Source organism: Carcharhinus amblyrhynchos, chromosome 6 (genome assembly GCF_965287045.1).
Source record: "Carcharhinus amblyrhynchos chromosome 6, sCarAmb.v2.hapA, whole genome shotgun sequence".
Lineage (NCBI taxonomy): Eukaryota > Metazoa > Chordata > Chondrichthyes > Carcharhiniformes > Carcharhinidae > Carcharhinus > Carcharhinus amblyrhynchos.
In genome coordinates this window covers 20779953-20800833 of record NC_137329.1, presented here as the reverse complement: position 1 = coordinate 20800833, position 20881 = coordinate 20779953, and the positions used below count along the sequence as shown (strand labels likewise).

At 43.6% G+C, this 20881-nt stretch overlaps 1 protein-coding gene across 3 annotated transcripts in view; it reads left to right on the top strand.

The window, feature by feature from the left end:
* Positions 1-2408: 2408 nt before the first annotated feature.
* Positions 2409-20881, top strand: part of dnajc24 (DnaJ (Hsp40) homolog, subfamily C, member 24) — an 82955-nt gene continuing 64482 nt past the window's right edge. Inside the window, exons 1-3 of one of the 3 annotated variants that reach the window (XM_080190003.1) lie at positions 2409-2530; positions 6440-6520; positions 9663-9810. In XM_080190003.1, coding sequence (XP_080046129.1) covers positions 9664-9810 — 147 coding nt within the window. In that variant the 5' untranslated portion in view covers positions 2409-2530; positions 6440-6520; position 9663. Of the gene's footprint in view, positions 2531-6439; positions 6521-9601; positions 9811-20881 lie in introns of all 3 variants that reach the window. The other 2 variants (XM_080190002.1, XM_080190004.1) reach the window with 2 other exon arrangements.

Genomic DNA, 20881 nt, shown 5'->3' with positions numbered 1-20881 from the left:
ATAATTAAGGATGCCACGCAGCCCGGACATTCTCTCTTCCACCTTCTTTCATCTGAAAAAAGAAACAAAAGTCTGAGGTCACGTACCAACCGACTCAAAAACAGTTTCTTCCCTGCTACCATCAGACTTTTGAATGAACCTACCTTGCATTAAGTTGATCTTTCTCTGCACCCTCGTTATTCCGCCCTCTCTCATTTCCTTCTTTATGAATGGTATGCTTTGTCTGTATAGCATGCAAGAAACAATACTTTTCATTGTATGTTGACAAATGTCACAACAATAAATCAGTATATGACTCCTGTAGCTGGAGGAATCCAGTAAACTGTAGCAAATGTTGCAATTCTCTGTGTCTGACTGACCTTAACAGTTGCAAAGTGGACATGCGTGATGACAGCCTTGGCAAACATGGCACCGGTTACCTGGAAGATACAACTGTTGGCTGCTCATTGGGAAGTGCTGCAACGTCACTATTTAAAGGCTTTCCAGCCTGTCTATTTCATTGATCAATGAATCCCTGTTGTACTCTCACCCTTTTGACTTTGGTGAGTTCCACACAGCTTGGGAAACTCGTGCGCTGGCTACTAGAAGTCAGAATTCTGGGTTAAAGGCATGATTAATTAACTGACATCTTTCATAAAAGGGTCATCAACCTGAAACAGATGCCGCCAGACCGGCTGTGTATTTACAGCATTTTCTGTTTTTTTTGGATTGACAATTTCTGCAGTATTTTGTTTCATCACAAGTTAAAAATGCTAATCCAGCTCACAGTAACTACTAGCCTCTTCTCAGACCATCACTTACAGATGATTTTACAGTTAATTGCCACTGACAGACAGATTCCATTAAGTACTAATTAAACTGCTGTTTCTTTTACAGTTTTCAACATTCTAAATTAAATTCAAAAAGTTAAACTTGTTTTTAGTTTGATACTATTCACCCGTGACTACTTACGAATTATAAATATGAGCACCAAAATCTCAATTTTACACTCAGCTTGCAATATATTTTTTATGACCGTTTTCACTCTGTAATCCATATCAGCTAACCTCAATTTGTGCCCCTACAATCACCATTCTTATCTGCAAACCCTAAACTTTAACAAATACTCCTACCTCAGTTCCCCTGTACATTACACTCTGTTATCTTTCCCATTTCCTTATTGTACACCGCAACACCCCCCCCCCCACCCAAACCCGCTCACCCATCCCACAGCATAATCATACGCCACAGCAGGTCACTCAGCCCATTGTATCTTTGTTCTTTGAAAAAGCTATCCAATTATTCCCACTCCCCTACTTTCTTCCCATAGATCTTCTTCCAAACCACTATCCCCTTTCCAATATCCTAATATACTTCCCCAATTTCATAATCCACCAACCATATGTCCACCAATTCCATTGCTCCAATCCCTTATCCCCAATCTCAAAACTCAATATTTCTTAACTTCTTATCCCAATCACATTCCCCTTCCATACCCACAATCTTCTATTCCTACTATATTCCTTTCCTCTTTGCCTTCATGATTAACCCCCATGCTGCCCTTCATTTACAAATATGATGCTTGAAAACCTGATTCAGATCTTCAGCAAACAGTCCAGTTCCAAGCCCTCTACCCTCATCGCATTCACTCAATCCCAAGAATCAAATCCCAACCATTTAATGCACCAAAACCAGTTGCCTAATCCCATGTGCCCAATCCCTTTCACCCAGCCCTATCAACACAATGCATCCAATCACATTCACCCAATCCCAACAGTCCAATCATAGTTGTTTAATCGAATCCACCCAATCCCCAGGATTTGCTGCTCCCCATTTATAAATACGATGCTTGAACAGCAGATTCAGCTCTTCAGCAAACATCCCAGTCCCTACCCCTCAATCCCAATCACCAAATCAAACATCCCATTCCCATCCTCCAAATTCTATTCCCCCAATCCCAATCACCCAATCTCAAACCCACTATCCCAATCACCTAATTCCAACATTGCAATTCCATTCGTCCAATCCCAACCCTTCAATACCATTCACCCAATCCAAACACCTGCAATCCCAATCACCCAATCCCTACCCCTCAGCTCCAACCTCTGAATCCCAACATCCCAATTCCAACCTCTCAATCCCATTCACCCAATTCTACCCTCCAAATCCCATCTACATAATCCCAACTGTCAAATCCCATTTACCCAATTCCAACCCCTGAATCCCATTTTCCCCATCCCAGTCGCCCAATCCATCCAGCCAATGCCAGTTTCTATTCTAATCCAGCCAGCCAGTCACATCCCGCCGCGCGCGCACGCGCGCCGCCTTCAACGTATTTTCCTATTTAAATATCGGGTCCGGCGTTCTAAAGCTTCCCTTCCTGTTGGGCCTGGTGCCAGCGGCTTGGTTCCGGGGATTTGGTTCCGGGCACTGCGGTGCCGGGTTTTAAACAGCTGCCTGCTGTAGCCCGGAGGCCGGACTGGGAAGGCAGGGCGAAGCTGCGAGGAAGGGCCGGGCCGCTGGAGGATATTGACCAAGTCTCAGCATCGCTGTGAGTAGATACGACATAATATCTACTCGGGACGGGATACAAACAGGCGGCGAGTGAGCACATGTTCCCGGTGAGGGAACCTTCCCGAAAGTTGGCGGCCCCGAGACTCTCCTGGTGATGTCCCGGGTTAAAGTACCGCCAGGCTGCTGTCTGTCTCAGGGGGGTAACCTGAACTCCGAGCCACATAACTGTACAATTGTAAAGAATCTGTAGTTAAAATCTGGCAGCAGACACAGGATGTAATTTCGTATCTCAGCATCATCGTCGTCATTAAGACGATGGCAGGATTTACTCAGCAAGATCAAAAACCTGTGCTGAATGGAAGCTTAGCCAGCAGACGGGGAGAACTATCTCTCTCTCTCTCTCTCCATCGTTTGAATAGAACCATTGGGTTATTGCTTTCTTAAAGTTACAAAGCCAGTACTCAGGATGGATAGAGCACACCCTTAATCCATCTCCTTGCTTGCTCCAAAAGTCAACTCAAATCTAATCCAGTTCAAAGTTTTAAAGTTTATTTATAGAACATAGAACACTACAGCACAAACAGGCCCTTCGGCCCACGAGTTGCGCCGATCACATCAACACCTACCAATCTATAGACCTATCTATAACCCCCAATCCCATTAAACCCCATATACTCATCCAGAAGTCTTTTAAAAGACCCCAGCGAGTTCGCCTCCACCACCACTGACGGCAGCCGATTCCATTCACTGACCACCCTCTGAGTGAAAAACTTACCCCTAACATCACTTCTGTACTTTCCTCCCCGCACCTTAAATCTGTGTCCTCTCGTAGCGACCATTTCAACCTGGGGAAATAGCCTCTGAGAATCCACCCTATCTATTCCTCTCAACATTTTATAAACTTCTATCAGGTCGCCTCTCAACCTTCGTCTCTCCAGGGAAAAGAGTCCCAGCTCCCTCAACCTAACTTCATAAGGCATGCCTCCCAGTCCAGGCAACATCCTTGTAAATCTCCTCTGTACCCTTTCAATAGCTTCTACGTCTTTCCTGTAGTGAGGCGACCAGAACTGCGCACAGTACTCCAAATGAGGCAAGTAGTGCAAATGAGGCAAGTGTTACAAGTAGGCTTTCATTAACATTGCAATGAAGTTAGTGTGAAAATCCCCTTGTCACCACGTTCCGGCACACTGTGGGAGAATTTAGCATAGCCAGTGTGTTTAACCTGCACGTCTTTCAGACTAGGAAGAAACCAGAGCACCTGAGGAGACCCACACAGACGCGGGGAAAACGTGCAAGGTTCTGAACAGACAGTGTTGGGAATTGAAGCTGGATCCCAGGTACTGTGAAGCATTAGTGCCAACCACCGTGTCACCGTCTCCACAAGAGAGATATACACGATCCAAGCTGACAAAAGAAAAGCATTACGCATGATCTTTGCTTAACATGGAAACAAAGAAGCAGGAGTAGGCTGTTCGGCCCTTTGAGCCTCCCCTGCCATTCATTTTGATCACGGCTGATTATCAGTGGGTGGCATAGTAGCACAGTGGTTAGCACTGCTGCTTTACAGCCCCAGGGACCTGTGTTCGATTCCCAGCTTGGGTCACTGTCTGTGTGGAGTTTGCACATTCTCCTCATGTCTGCATGGGTTTCCTCTGGGTGCTCCGGTTTCCTCCCACAGTCCAAAGATGTATGGTTAGGTTAATTGGCCATGCTTAAATTGCCCCTTGGTGTTCTGAGATGTGTAGGTTATTGGGTAAAATATGTAGGGATATGGGGGTAGGGCCTGGGTGGGATTGTGGTCGGTGCAGACTCGATGGGCCAAATGGCCTCTTTCTGTACTACAGAATTTCCTTCTATGACTTCTATCAAATTCAATATCCTGATCTTGCCTTCATAAAAACATATAGTGCAGAAGAGGCCCTTCAGCCCATTGTGTCTGTATCGACCTACAAGAAACACCTGTAATCCCATATAATATCACTTGGCCTATAACCTTCCTCCCATATACCTTGATTTCTTTAGCCCCAAGAACTATGTCTATAGAAATCTTTACCAAAAGGCTGAGAATAGCACCACTGGGTTTTGTACATGCACCTGGGAGGGTAAGCTAGATGTTGTCAGAGTGTCTCACCTGAGGAAGGCCAGTTTGGATCAACAGTGCAGTGTTGAATCCCCTTTTCTATCTGGGGTGGATTTGAGACCTCCCCTCTCCTCATCTTCCAACTGGTGGAGGTTATGGCACAGTAGGTCAGACCTGCTGTTGGGCAGAGAAAAGAAGGTGTTGAGAGAAATTCTATAAATAAGGAGAGGAAACCTGCATTAAAGTAGCGTAATGGACATGGTGTTTAAACAGAAGCGTCACTCCATTTTGTTGGTAACAAACTGTATGACGTATTTTCCTGAGTTTTTTGTGTTTGAAAATGTAAAATCTAACCTGATAGATTAGTCTGCGTAATTTAATTCCATGGCATCGTTAACTTGATGAAATGACTTTGATAAGCGAAAGGTGTTTTATTTGGCTGACTCATGCCTAAATAAGATTTCGCAAAATAATGCGGAATAACGTTAAATATCTAATTTCTCGCACAACTGCCAATGGTACTATCACTTAATATTGTCAAAGTAGGGGCACAAATCATAGAATTCTACAGTGCAGAAGGAGGCCATTTGGCCCATTGAGTCTGCATCAACCACAATCCCACCCAGACTCTATCTCCATAACCCCATGCATTTACCCTATCAAGTCCATGTGACACTAAGGGGCAATTTAGCATGGCCAGTCAGCCTAACCCGCACATCTGTGGACTGTGGAAGGAAACCCACCTAGACATGAGGAGAATGTGCAGGCTCCACACAGGCAGTGACCTGAGCCGGAAATCGAATCCAGGTCCCTAGCGCTGTGACTCAGCAGGGCTAACTGCTGTGCCACCGAGCTGCCCTCAATCTGATTCAGTTGGTTAGGTGGCTGGTGTATAATGCAGAATATTGTCAACAGTGTGAGCCAACAGACCATACAGGCTGAGGTAGTTCTTAGGGTCGGTCTCCTTGCCTTGTGTTATAGGGATGATATGGCATAAGCCATAATTACATCAACCTTTGATCCATGACCCTTCTTAACAAGAGAGCGAATCGGATTGAAGCTAATCCTCAAGTGTGAGTAGAACAGCAAGCTTAAAAGTCACAATATCAAGGAGAATGGATGACTCTGGTTCTGTTTCTGGGACAGGTGGAAATGCCTAATTCCTTGGTTCAGATAAACATCACCTGCTGCATGATTCAGGCCTTTCAGCACTGTGTGTAAATGTTATATAGAGTAGATGGGTGAGTTCTTTTCTTGAAGAATGTAGTAAATTTTCTATTGCTTTGGCTGCAGATGTATGTAATTCATAGAATTTTAGAAACGAACATGATTATCTTGCAAGATTGATGAAGGAAGAAGGCCTGTGAAATTTAGCTCATTTAATGGCCATTTATTTTCTATGATGGATGGCAATGATTTGATTTTTGCTTCACATTAATAGCCTGGTTACCAGTTCAAATGCTGAACATGGTTTAGAGTTTCCAGGAGTAAATGAGGGATTGAATTACAGCTTGCTACTGTCTACCCGTCCTTTTTCAGAGTAATTAAATGTGCTTAATGCAATAAGGACATTGTTACATTAGATCATAATGGGTTTGGAGCACCACAATAGTGTCTAAACTTCAAAAGAGCTACTTAATTGTATCACCCTTAAAGACGTCCTGAGGTTGTGAAAGGGGCTAATTCTTGGGGAAGTTAAATTCCTGAAATAATCAGGAAAGAGCCACTTGGAAAATTCCACTGGAACTCATTCACTTTGGCCATTGAGGTAAATTTGTGCTGCATCAGTCATTTTATCTACCTTTGTGTGAACTTGTTTCTTAAAGTTATTTCTGCTCTCTATCTTTGACTATTTTCTCTTTGCAGCTCCACTAAAGACTGATGCACTTCTCCTGAATGGAATTGGATCAGTCGGACTAAGCTATAATTCTTGAGTAACAGATTGAGGTATTGTGTCATTCTTTACCTTGGCTATAAACTGCTCAGTGTTGACTTAGTGTTCAGCTAAGAAGCTTGCAGAACATGTAGACCGCACGGTGGCACAGTGGTTAGCACTTGGACCCATGTTCAATTCCCAGCTTGGGTGATTCTCTGTGCAGAGTTTGCACGTTCTCCCTATGTCTGTGGATTTCCTCCGGGTACTCTGGTTTCCTCCCACAGTCTGAAAGATGTGTTGGGTTAGGTGCATTGACTCAAACAGGCACTGGAATGTGGCAACTAAGGGAATTTCACGGTAATTTAATTGCAGTGTTGATGTTAGCCTTACTTTTGACTAATAAATAAACTTTAGAACCTTTCAATATGTTGCACTCTGGTATTGAGATATACAGTGCCATAAAACTACAATTCTCTCAACAGATGTTACCTGACTTGCTGAGTATTTCCAGCATTTTTGTTTTATTTTAAAAAAATGCCAGTCCATTCATAAAACAAATCTTCATGTCAGAGTTAATCATGTAAATTTTAGTGACATTTCGGTTAGAATTTCCTGCAATACCATAACTACTTTTATAAGCTGAAGTTAAAAATGTGATTTTTATTTTGCAATGTGGTGAGATCTGAAGTTCCAAATGCATTCAAACGTGAAGAGATTTAGTGATTCTAAACTCGATGTTGCTGTACACTGAAATATGTGCTAACATACAGAACATCAGTTGGAGTGAGGAAATAAAAGCAGGAATGCAGGAAAAGCTCAGCAAATCTGGCAGCATCTGTGGAGAGAGAAGCAGAGTTAACATTCTGAGTCAGAATAACTCTTCAGAATGCAGACTGGGAGTGTGGAAGCACCAGTTGATATTGGTTGGAATTATGTAACCTCTATGTTGTAACAGTAGTTGATATTTTTATTAAAAAATCACAACATAAAGACTGTTCCCTTAACTGTACTGGCTAGATTAGCGAGTGATTGGTCTGAGTTTCAAAGAAAGTTTGGAAAATTACATTTGTTCCCACAAACCTGAGAAAATTGACGGTGCAATTTGATGAGGTGTTCAGAACAATAAAAGAATTCAACATGTTAACGTGGAAGAGTTTTACTGATGGATAACTTAAGACCAGATGCTGCAATCTTAAATTTTAGATACATAATGGGGAGATAGGAGAACTGTTTTCACAGCTCAGAATATGGAGTAATTTATTAGAAGTGGTGATCGATATTGAACTGATTACCGCATTCAAAATAGAATCATAGAAACCCTACAGAGAGGAAGGAGGCCTTTCGGCCCATCGAGTCTGCACTGACAACAGTCCTACCTCAGCCCTATCCTTGTAACCCCACACATTTACCCGGCTATTCCCTCTAACCTACGAGTCCTGGGACGCTAAGGGGCAATTTAGCATAACCTGCACACCTTTGGAATGCTGAGGATTACAGTGTAGGTTAGGGTGCATGGGGTTGGGGGGTAAGGTGTTAGCGTGGATAGAGGATTTCCTGTCTAATAGGAAGCAGAGAGTTGGTATCAATGGGTGCTATTCTGGTTGGCGGTTGGTGACTAGTGGAGTGCCGCAGGGATTGGTGCTGGGGCCTCAACTGTTTACCATTTACATAGATGATATGGAGGAGGGGGCTGAGTGTAGGGTGATAAAATTTGCTGATGACATGAAGATGAGTGGAAAAGCAAATTGCGTGGAGGGTGTGGAAAGTCTGCAGAGTGATCTGGATAGGCTGAGCGAGTGGGCGAGGACCTGGCAGATGGAGTATAATGTTAGCAAATGAAAGGTTATCCACTTTGGCAGAAATAATAGGAGGAGGGATTATTATTTAAAAGGCAAAAAGCTGCAGCATGCTACGGTGCAGAGGGACCTGGGGATCCTTGTGCATGAGTCGCAAAAACCCAGTCTGCAGGTGCAGCCGGTGATCAAGAACGCAAATGGAATGTTGGCCTTTATAGCGAGGGGGATAGAATATAAGTAGGGAGGTCTTGCTGCAACTGGAGTACTGTGTGCAGTTTTGGTCACCGCACATGGGTAAGGATATTTTGGCCTTGGAGGGAGTGCAGAGGAGGTTCACTAGGCTGATACCGGAGATGAGGGGGTTAGACTATGAAGAGAGACTGAATAGACTGGGTTTGTACTCATTAGAGTCTAGAAGGATGAGGGGAGATCTTATAGAGACATATAAGATAATGGAAGGGCTAATAAGGTAGAGGTAGAGAGATTCTTTCCACTCAAAGGACAGCAGGACTAGAGGGCACAGCCTCAAGATAAGGGGGGTGGGGGGGTGCAGTTTAGAACAGAGTTGAGGAGTAACTTCTTCACTCAGAGTGGTGAATCTCAGGAATTCTCTGCCTGTTGAAGTGGTGGAGGCTACCTCGCTACATATATTTAAGTCACGGGTAGATAGGTTTTTGACAGACAAGGGAATTAAGGGTTATGGGGAGAAAGCAGGAAAGTGGAACTGAGCCACTTCAGATCAGCCACGATCTTATTGAATGGTGGGGCAGGCTCGAAGGGCTAGATGGCCTACTCCTGCTCCTATTTCATATGTTTCTTGTAATATAAAAGGACACCAGACAAAAGCAGGGGAATGGGACTTTGTAAAATCACGCAGTAAGAAGGAGCGAATGGAATATATTTGCACATGTTGCATAGAAACAAACCATTAGACCTAACCAGTCCATGTCAGTGTTTAAGTTCCACTCAAGCCTCCTCCCGTTTCCATGTTTATTTTCCTCACCCTTGTATGCTTTCTGGCTTCCCCTTAAGTGCATCTATACTATTCACTTCCGCGGCCTTTATCATACACGTTTTGTTGCTGGAGGCTATTCTAAGCATGATTTGCTAATAGTTTAATGAGAAATGGGGGGTGGGGGGAAATGAGGAAGTGGTGAAATTGATACCGTTCATATGCTAAATCTTGGTACTTATTGGGGATTCCAAATCGACAGAAAACACACTGTTAGCCTCTGAAAAAAATCTTTCTCCCATTAAACATTGCAGCATTCTGCAATTGATGAAGGTCCTTTAGTTTTCCTTTGACTCTGCTTTGTATCATTCATTTTCAAAGGTCTTTGTTGTTTGTATTGACAGGCTACATAAGTCAATGCACAAGAGACAAAATTAATTCCCAGCATGCTGCTTTTTTTTAAAGCATGGATTCCAATAAGACTCATGTGAAAAACACCTATCGAAAGACATCTGAAAATATTCTTCAGAAGGACTGGTATGAAATTCTGGGTGCAAGTCCATCAGACAGTCTGCAGGAACTCAGGCAGCATTATCAGAGACTGATCCTATTGGTGAGTTTTTCTTTGGTGGAGAGAATTGAAAAACGCCTATTTTTGAACATATGCAGGTTAATGGCAGTGATGTGGTAAATTTGCAGGAAAAACTGCAAAAGGTTGAGAGGAAATTGAATCTTCTAATTTAATTGCAAATAAACATCTGTATAAACCTGTATCAAAGGGAAGGAAAGTAGTGAGTAGAGCACGTTAGGTAATTTATAACCGGGGAAACTGAGTTAATCATCTGCAAATTAAATAATTGAGCTGTCTCTAGTTTGTAAATGACTAAACACCTTTGACTAAATACTGTTTTCTTTTTGTAGGCAACTCATACTTTAAACTACAGAGAGGAAATTCTACTTTTATACTTATCACCTGCCATATATTCCCCAGAATTGCAGTCCTTTTAGCAAACAGTTCAGTTTTTCTCATTTCTCAGGCTCCTATATTCCCATTTTGCCAAAAAGTAACTTTGAATGACAGCTTCCAGCTTTCCTCTGTTCTGAGTTCCTTTAGTCAGTCATTAGCAGGAATACCTGTTCCGATGATTCTTCTACCGCCGTGTGCACACACACACACCCTCCTCCACACACACACACACACACACACACACACACACACACACACACACACACACACACACACACACCCCAGTCGTGCCAACTCAAATCTGTAGATGGCTGCGCGATGTATCTCTTTGACAAGAGAACATAAGAAATAGGAGCAGGAGTAGGCCATCCAGCCCTTCGAGCCTGCCCCGCCATTCAATAAGATCATGGCTGATCTGTCGCTGCTCAGTTCCACTTTCCCGCCCTCTCCCCATAACCCTTAATCCCCTCTCCTATCAAAAACCCATCAACCCGCGTCTTAAAAATATTTAGCGAGGCAGCCTCCACCACTTCAACGGGCAGAGAATTCCAGAGATTCACCACCCTTTGAGTGAAGAAGTTCCTCCTCAACTCCGTTCTAAACCGCCCCCCTTTTATCTTGAGGCTGTGCCCCCTAGTCCTATTGTCTTTTTTGAGCGGGAAGAGTCTTTCCACCTCTATCCTATCCATCCCATTCATCATCTTATACGTCTCAATGAGATCTCCTCTCATTCTTCTAAATTCTAACGAGTACAAGCCCAGTTTATTCAGCCTCTCCTCATAGCTCAACCCCCTCAACTCCGGTATCAGCCTAGTAAACCTCCTCTGCACTCCCTCCAAGGCCAAAACATCTTTGCGCAGGTGCGGCGCCCAAAAATGCACACAGTACTCCAGTTGCGGCCTCACCAATGCCCTATACAGCTGCAGCAAGACCTCCTACTTTTATATTCAATCCCCCTCGCTATGAAGGCCAGCATCCCATTTGCCTTCCTGACCACCTGCTGCACCTGCAAGCTGGGTTTTTGCGACTCATGCACAAGGACCCCGAGGTCCCTCTGCACCATCGCCTGCTGCAGTTTTTCGCCCCGTAAGTAATAGTCCTTCCTACCATTTTTCCTACCAAAGTGGACCACCTCACACTTGCCAACATTAAATTCCATTTGCCATTTCCTGGCCCATTCGCCCAGCCTATCTAGATCCTTCTGCAGACTCTCCACACCCTCCGCACAATTTGCCGTTCCCCCAATCTTGGTGTCATCAGCAAATTTCGACACTCTACACTCGGTTCCCTCCTCCAGATCATCTATATAAATGGTAAAAAGCTGAGGCCCCAGCACCGACCCCTGGGGCACTCCACTAGTCACCATCCGCCAATCCGAATAGCACCCGTAGACTATCTCCTGCATCCAACTGTAAGAGCTTGCAAAGCTAAACAGCCACTTCACTGTACAGAGTTGCTCTTTATCTATCATGCTTATTGATTTGTAGGGAAGCCTGTAACCTGATCTTAAAGTGGCTTCCTCTGCCTTCTTCCCAATTGCAATATGAAACACATTATCTTTATATCAAGTTAGAAATGCTGATTAGCTATCCTTAATTCAACTTCCTTTAATCTTGGAAGGAAATGGATAATTAAGTTCAACAGCAATACCTTTCTGAGCCATTTGCAGATTCAGGGTCTATATGCAGTAAACTCAGACTGATACCATTGTCTCCAAGGCTTATGTGCCACCTTCTCTATAAAACAATCTAAGCGTTTCTTTGATCTCTAACAATCACACCACCTAGATTTACTGTTGGGCAGACTGCAGAATAGGTTGCATGACTTAGAACATAAAACATAGAACACTACAGCACAAACAGGCCCTTCAGCCCACAAGTTGCACCGATCATATCCATACCTACCAGGCTTACCTGTAACTCTCAATCCCATTAAATCCCATATTGTCATCCAGGAGTCTCTTAAGACCCTAGCGAGTTCACGTCTACCACCACCGACGGCAGCCGATTCCACTCACCACCCTCAGTGAAAAACTTACCCCTGACATCTCCTCTGTACCTGCTCCCCAGCACCTTAAACCTGTGTCCTCTCATAACAACCATTTCAGCCCTGGGAAATAGCCTCCGAGAATCCACCCTATCTATACCTTTCAACGTTTTATAAACCTTTATCAGGTCGCCTCTCAATCTTTGTCTCTCCAGGAAGAAGTGACCTAGCTCCCTCAGCCTGTCTTCATGAGGCATGCCTCCTAATCCAGGCAACATCCATGTAAATCTCCTCTGCACCCTCTCAATAGCTTCCACATCCTTCTTGTATTGAGGCGACCAAAACTGCGCACAGTACTCCAAGTGGGGTCTGACAAGGGTCTTATAAAGTTGCAGCATTACCTCCTGACTCCTAAACTCAATCCCTCGATTAATGAAGGCTAGCACACCATACGCCTTCTTGACCACATCCTCCACCTGCGAGGCCGATTTGAGTCCTATGGACCCAGACCCCAAGGTCCTTCTGCTCCTGAACACTGCTAAGAGTCCTACCCTTGATATTGTACTCTTCATCCCATTGGACCTGTCAAAATGGACCACTACACATTTATCCGCATTGAAGTCCATCTGCCACTTCTCTGCCCAGTCTTGCATCCTATCTATGTCTTGCTGTGACTTCTGACATCCCTCCAGACTATCTACAACACCACCAACCTTCGTGTCGTCGGCAAACTTACTAACCCATCCCTCCATTTCCTCATTCAGGTCATTTATGAAGATGACAAACAGCAAGGGTCCTAGAACAGATCCCTGGGGCACTCCTCTGGTGACTGACCTCCATGCAGAAAAAGACCCATCCACAACTACTCTCTGCCTTCTGCAGGCAAGTCAGTTCTGGATCCATAAGGCAACAGCCCCTTGGATCCCACGCCCTCTAACCTTTTCAAGAAGTCTTGCATGGTGGACCTTATCAAATGCCTTGCTGAAGCCCATGTAAACCACATCCACCGCTCTTCCTTCGTCAATGTGTTCAGTCACATTTTCAAAGAACTCAACTAGGCTCGTAAGGCATGACCTGCCGTTGACAAAGCCGTGCTGACTATTTCTGATCGTACTAAACTTCTCTAAATGTTCATAAATCCTGTCCCTCAGTATCCCCTCCATCAACTTACCAACCACTGAGGTCAGACTCACCGGTCAGTAATTTCCTGAGCTATCCCTGTTTGCTTTCTTGAAAACAGGAACCACGTCCACAGTCCTCCGGAACCGCTCCCGTTTCCATCGATGACACAAAGATCATCGCCAGGGGCTCTGCAATCTCTTCCCTCACCTCCCACAGTAAACTGGGGTACATCCCATCCGGCCCCGGCGACTTACCTATCTTGATAGAACTTAAAACTTCCAACACATCCTCTTTCTTAACATCCTCTTCCTTAACATCCACTTCCTTAACTTACCCTAAATTTAAAGCTACTGTCACAAAATATAATCTTGTAAACGTTCCAATTGTAACACAAGCCAAATTAATGATGGTGCTTATGGTTAAGGTGATATCACACTTCTCATTCACTTAAGTCTGAGTTTTGATACAAATTGCAGATGTCTGGTAGTGTGTGAGGGACATTAAGTAGCATGTATTTGATTATGAATTTACAATGTAGCAAACAGTGTTTGGTTACATTGGACTGACCTCTATAATTAACAGTGCTTGCCTCCATGGTTGGAACAACTGTGATGTAGGTAGTCCTGTGTAAAATTATTGTTTAAGTACATTCAAAGATAGATATTACAAACATTATTTGTCACAATTGTAAGGTACAAAGAACACTACAGCACGGGAACAGGCCCTTCAGCCCTCAAGCCTGTGCCCCCATGATACCTGCCTAAATTAAAACATTTTGCACTTATGCAATCTGTATCCTTCCATTCAAATCCATTTCACCTATTCATCTAAATACTGCTACTGTACCTGCACCCACCACATCCCCAGGCAAACCTTTTTGTTGTTTCATATGTCATTGTATTGTTAGATTCTTGGTCTGTGTTAAGGACCAGGTCAGAAACTCCAAGGTGTTTTATGAAGTTAGCCTAGACCATAATTTTGCATTTGATTTTTGGCATTCGCATGCGCATAAGGTATTTCACTCCAGGTATGATTCAAGTGACTCACTAGGAAGCTTTTATCAAAATGTACTTTATTTAAGAACCCTGTTAGAATATAACAAAAGGATATTTTCTGCAATTAAAATACTTAAACATGACAAAGCATTATTCTTAACAGCTAGCTATCTCTATTGTTCCAACGTAGTAGTATTCCCCACAGACATGGTCCCTTCTTTAGAATCAGTTAGCACAGAAACCAAAGGTGCTTACATAGGTACGAGATTTCCAGCCTTTTGACACTTCTGGAGAGTGATCCTGACAGACACATTCTTCCAATTCTCATGCAGCAACTTCCAGAGAAAGCTCCATCACCAGACAGTAGAATCTCAGAGAAAATGGCTATTTTTTGGCATATTCCAGTCTCCACTTCAGACAGAGCAAGAGATATAGAGAAAGCAACCTCAAACAGACTGCCTTGAGTCCTCTGGGAAAGGCTAGTTGTAGCCAGTCTTATGACTTTACCTGTCAATCAACTTAATCAAGTCCTACTCTGCAATCGCTAGGAAAAACACTTGTGTATTTAAAGAAGTGGTCCCTTTTAGATAATATAAAATGGTCAAGCTGCTCCAAGCTATGATCAGGGCAATCACTTCTCTCGGCAAGCAGATTGCATGAACAATATTTCATGGGACCTCTAAGAGTGGGAAAGATGATTAACTTGATTAAGGTGGCAGCCAAAATTTTAGTTTCCCTATGGTGGGTTGGAATGCAAAGATTAAATTTGCAGCATGGCAGTGGTGGTTCAAGTCTCTCAAATATCCCTTGGTGGCTATGAATATTCATTACAATGAAACTTTCTATATGTCCTACCTTCAAGATTAAGTCAGCAGTGCACTGAACTCTGGTAGTACCCAGTTCACCACTGTTTAAAGGTGGCATGCAACTGTTAGTCTTGTGCAGTTATGTTGTGAGGTTAACATTTGAACACCTCTGGAAAATGTGTCCTAGAACTTTAAAAATAGCCTTAGTTACAACCCTTTTATTCTGTAAAATAAAAAGCAATCTGTGCATTTGTCATTCTGACCTGCAGCCTGAAGAGAAAGTAAACATAAAAATACGAGCAGTAGGAGCAGAGTTAGGCTGTAAAGATCTCGCTCCACTATTCAACAAGGTCATGACTGCAGATGTACATTAACTTTGCCATGTCACCATTGCCTTTGATTTCCTCAGTTCCCAAAAATATATCTATCTAAAACTTTGAATGTACTCTACGAATGAGCATCCACAACCCTCCAAGGGTAGAAAATCCCATTGGTTCCTAACTCTCCGAGTCTCCTTACCTCAATCCTAAATGTCTGACTCCTTATCCTAAATCTATGACCTCTTGGTCTCAGATTCTCCCACTGGCATAAACAATGTCTGAGCATGTCCCCTGTTCAGGCCTGCACAGTATTTTATGAATTTTTAATGAGATCATCTTTCATTCATGATTTTAAAGAATGTAGCCCCCATTCTACTCCATTCGATTGACCTTAGAACCACAGCATCCCTACAGTGTAAAAAGAGATCAATGAGTCTGCACTGACTCACCAAAAGAGCATCTCACCCAGGCCCTTCCCTCTTCCCTATCCCCATAGTTCTGTGAATTTACCATGGTCAATCCACCTAACTTGCGCGTTTTTGTGACTGTGGAAGGAAACCAGAGCACCAGGAGGAAGCACATGCAGAAAATGTGCAAGTCCACATGGACAGTCACCCACAGTTGGGATTGAATGCAGATCCCTGGCTCTGAGGCAGCTGTGCTAACCACTGTGCCACCTGCCACCTCCCTTGAGCAGTTTGTGCACCAAACAATTATTTTCCACCTCCCAGTGAGGCTGATACTTATCAGCAGTTAGCAACACTGCTGCACATCCCAAAGGGTTGAAAGCAGCCTTGTCTGTTTGTACTTGTATGCAAGAACTAAAGCAACCAACTAAAACTGCTGAAAATCTGAAATAAAAACAGCAAAAGCCGAAAATAAATAGACCTGAAACGTTAACTGTGGGCAGTGTTTTATCCATGCACTGTTCCAGACAGCAGAATCATAAACGGACATCGCTCTGCATGTTGGGAAGCATGGTGCAAATTTAAGTTTGCAGTGGATACATGTGGTGTCTGCCATAATGTGGCAGGAGATCACTTTCAGTTGACTGCCTCCGCATTAGATGTTGATGTCTGGGTCACAACCAGACATAGTGTTCGTAAAATTAAGCATTGAGGGCACAATGGTGGCATTGGAGGCACTGTAGTGGTATAGGTATCACAATGTATTTGTCCACTTGTGTTCAAAATGTGCCTTTGCTAGGACATCTCTCTTTGGAGGGCATATTGTGCTGTCAAACTTCATATTCAGCACTTGTTGCTGAATGAAGGGAACTGAGGGATATCTCACCTGTGTTGTCAACAATGAGACAGTATATTGGATATCAATCGTAATTGGATGGTAATGTAGTGTGGTGTGATTTGTACTCCCAAGGCAATGTGACATGACGGCATGTACATCATCTGCTGGACGCCCCATAAATTTGCCAAGCAGATTGGCCAAGGTCACTGACAAGTGCGTGAAGTGATGTGCTGCTCATGTGATCATGGCTTTGACAATGTTGGCAAGGAGCAGAGGGATGGCTCAAGGTGGCTTCATGAACCTGGATGTCAGTGCAAAGCCAGTATCCTCGGGAGTAATTGCTTTTTGTCCAGTTTGAAAATGTTCTGCTTTCCTTGGTCCCCTAAGGTGTAGAGGACATGTGTATGAGGTAGCTCTGAATGGAGACTGGCAGAGGTGGATGCACAAATGGGGCAAGGAAATAATGGTTAGCATATGCATCACGGCTGGTCAAAATGGTTGAGGATCAAGTTTCCAGTCATGTCTCTGCATGACCCTGGCAGCTGGGAGAGCTGCCTCAAGATCTTTGTTGTCCTCGTTTTCCTCTGTCATCCCCATGAGGATGTTAGCAGTTCACCATGTGTCCAGATCACCAACAACCCATCCTGGCCCCTCCATGTCAATGCTATAGTTAAGAAAGCCATTGATAGGCTCTACTTTCTCAGAAGACTAAGGAAGTTCAGCATGACCATACGACTCTCTCCAATTTCTACAGATATGCCATAGAAAGCATTCTTTCTGGTTGCATCACAGGTTGGTATGGCTCCTGCTCTGACCAAGACTACAAAGAGTTGTGAACATAGCACAGGCATCACAGAAACCAGCCTCCTGGCCATCTACACTTCCTACTCAGGAAAGCAGCCAGTGTAATCAAGGACCCTAGGCATCCTGGATATGCTCTCTTCCACCTTCTTGCATCAGGAAGAAACTGAAGCCTGAAAACATGTACCAACTTACTTGAGGACAGCTTCATCCCTGCTGCCATCAGACATTTGAATAGTCCTCTTTGGGAAACAAATATGCGCACCTCAATCATATATTCTTTTAGAGTATATATTTTTAAAAACTGGAACTTAAAATGGTTCCTCAGAGCTACCAGGCACTTTTTTTTTTGCAGATTAAACCATCTTTTCTGTCGAGGAAAAGGATATTTTTTTGGTATTGACTCACTGTGGTTCCAGCTAAGAGAGAAACAAAATTCCATCAACATTTTTCCATTGTAAAAATGCAAACATGTCACATCTAAAGGCTTTGGTTACCCAAAAAACAAAACACAAGTGGGTGAAGACTTCAGAGTTACTTACATGATTACCATCCCTTCAGTGATCTAACATTGAGGTCACGTGATATGACGGCCACCATGGCTCCCTGCTAAATGTATAGCATACAATTCAAACTGTTTTTCCATGATCTATTCTTGGATGTAGACAGAATTCCATCAGAGAGAGGTGGGATTTTACGGCCATGTGCGGGTGAGACTGGAAATTCCCACACGAGGTCAGCAGACATTTCTGTTCTCAGATCCTTACCCATGCAGTTTCAGTGGCCAGCGAGGCGGTAGAGTTCCGGCCACAGAGTCTAACAGATAAAGCCACTGACCGCTGCAGCCAGTTAAGCAGCAAAGTATCTTGCAAAATCTCTTGAAAGAGGAAACAAAACCTCTTTCCTCTAACCTGTTCAATTTTTCTTTTCAAGCCCACCTATGAAAGCAGCTTCTGGGCAGATCAACTCTATAAATCATCACTGCTACAAAAAAATCTGTATTTTCAAGATTTCCACATTAAAGTAACAACTTGTCTATGAAACCTCTGCTGAAATAGAGACTAAATTCCATTTGTATAATTACTGCTTTACATTCAACTGTATCGAGTTGTGTGTGCATGTGATAGTGTGAGTGAGACTTTACATTTTCATCAACCTCTGTAGAAAGTGTGAAAAATTAACTAGCCTTCATTTTTAAAATACAAAAGCTTGTTCCTGGATTAAACTGATTTGATCACTCCGAGGGCAAAATAAAATACACACATTCGTGTACAAACATATTTGATCATGGACACCTTCAAAATTGTCTATGGCATTATTTTTTTTCTGGTGTTCACAGGCAACTTGAACATTAAGGGATTTCACTCCCTTAATGTTTTACAAATGTAACTGGATGTTCCCAGGGAGCTGTAATAGCCACACTTGTGCCCTTGATTTTACCCTGTACATGTGGAAACCATGCACTGGCCCAGATGACAGCTGCTCTTGCGGCCTGACTATCAGCAACAATTCTGAATCTGATGAATTCATTGGCTCTGAAGGGCTTTTGTTGTGTCCTGTGTTATACATATTGTAGCCTGGGAATACCATATGTCACTCACTGTGGTTCCAGCTAGGAGATAAACAAAATTCCATCAACATTTTCCATTGTAAAAATGCAAACTTGTTAAGTCCAAAGGCTTTGGTTACCCAAAAAACAAAACACCAGTGGGTGAAGACTTCAGAAGTAAGTGCCCAAAGATGGGATTCCTTACAAAGCTGCAAGTCTTGTGGTAGGTATAGTATACATAGATCAGCAACTCCTTCTCAAGAAAGTCTTGGTCATCTCCAACATTACCGTTAAGATATCTGGAGGTAGTTGACACTCTCCACTCTTCAGGAAAGCAGATGGCCTAAGTTGTCTTTCTCCTGATCTCCTTTCTCCATCCCACGCACACGCACACACATGCTTGTCTAGTGCCTACTGGTGGCCTTGTGACTTTTGTTGCCGTGTCACCAAGACCCTCCTCCAGTTTGCAAAAAGATTTGAATGTATAAGACCCATGGCCGATTCCAAAAAATAAACTGAAGAAAGCAAGAAATGATATGAGAACCTCAGTTGATCTGGTTTCATGGCTTTCGTTCCTAGGGCCTTCTGAAGTTGACCAATGGGAATGCTTGATTCCCCCCCCCCCCCCCCCCCCCGCCCCCCCCCAGTGACCACATCCAGAATTCCTCTCATCCTACAGTGGCCTCCCCACAATAACCTGATCTCCAGAAGGTAGCAGTTCCTTAGCCATGTCAATGGACACTAACCCTGTGATCCTGCAACTGCCCTATTCAAAAATCAAGGACTCTACTTGACTTGTCATGTGTGGTGCAATTGCCTACCTTGGACAGACAGGATAAGACAACTACAAAGATGGACCTCGTCCTAAAGGTTGGCTCCTCGTTCTGTTCAGACACCTCCTCTTCCCTGCCTCAAAATGTGCCAGTGCTTTGCTCTGCTGTCATTTGAGGACCTGAACACAAGCCCCAGTCTCTTGCTGTGCCATTTGAGGATCCATGAACCACACTCTACAACCCTCACACTGACTTTTGCACTGGTGAAGTTGCCTGTGGACTTCTTTGTCACTACCCAATCAGCTGTTTCTGCTGTGTCGCTCTCTTCCATTGGGCCATAGTTTATCAAGTTCATCTGCCCTGGGCCCTGATCACTCATCTTTCTGTAGTTCCTCTCCTATCTCCCCTCTTTTAAGCTCATCTTATGAGATTGAACTCCTGCTTCCACAGCCTATTTCCACTAAACTTCTGGCTATCCCAACTCCTGCTCCTGGTCCTCATATTAGCCATTATTGTTAATAGTTCTGTTTTCAGTCTCGCTTGCCTTTAAATCTGCCATCATCAGCCTCTCCTCAATATGGCCAAACTTTACCCTTCAAAACGACCATCCTTTCCTCTCCAAAAGCCTTGAATGTGCTGTCGCTTCCCAAATCTGTGCCCTTCTTTCCAGGAGCTTTATGCTTGAATCCCTTCAAACAGATTTCTGACCTTACCACAGTTCTCATCAAAGACACAAATTTTACCCTATTTGACTGTGATATAAATATCCATCCTTGCTCTTCTTGATCTGTCTGCAACCTTTGATATGTTATGTGCAGGAGGATGTTTAATTTGAACAGCCCTGCTTTGTTTTCTCGAGGAGGAGAGGGTGGGGCCCTAATGATGCTGATGATCAGTGAGGGGGAGAAGGCCAGGTTGCTGTAGAGGCCAACCTGAGATGGGACCTTGCCAGTGTCCTCACATTCTGCCCTCTGAATTAAGTCACAAATCAAACCCCCTCCAAAAAATGAATGGGATCACTCTGACTGAGCTGGTGGGAATCACACTGCGTTTTCCGCCAGAGATGGCACTTAGTAATTTTTTTTGGAGAATTGTGCCCCGTGTCATATCAATAATCCTA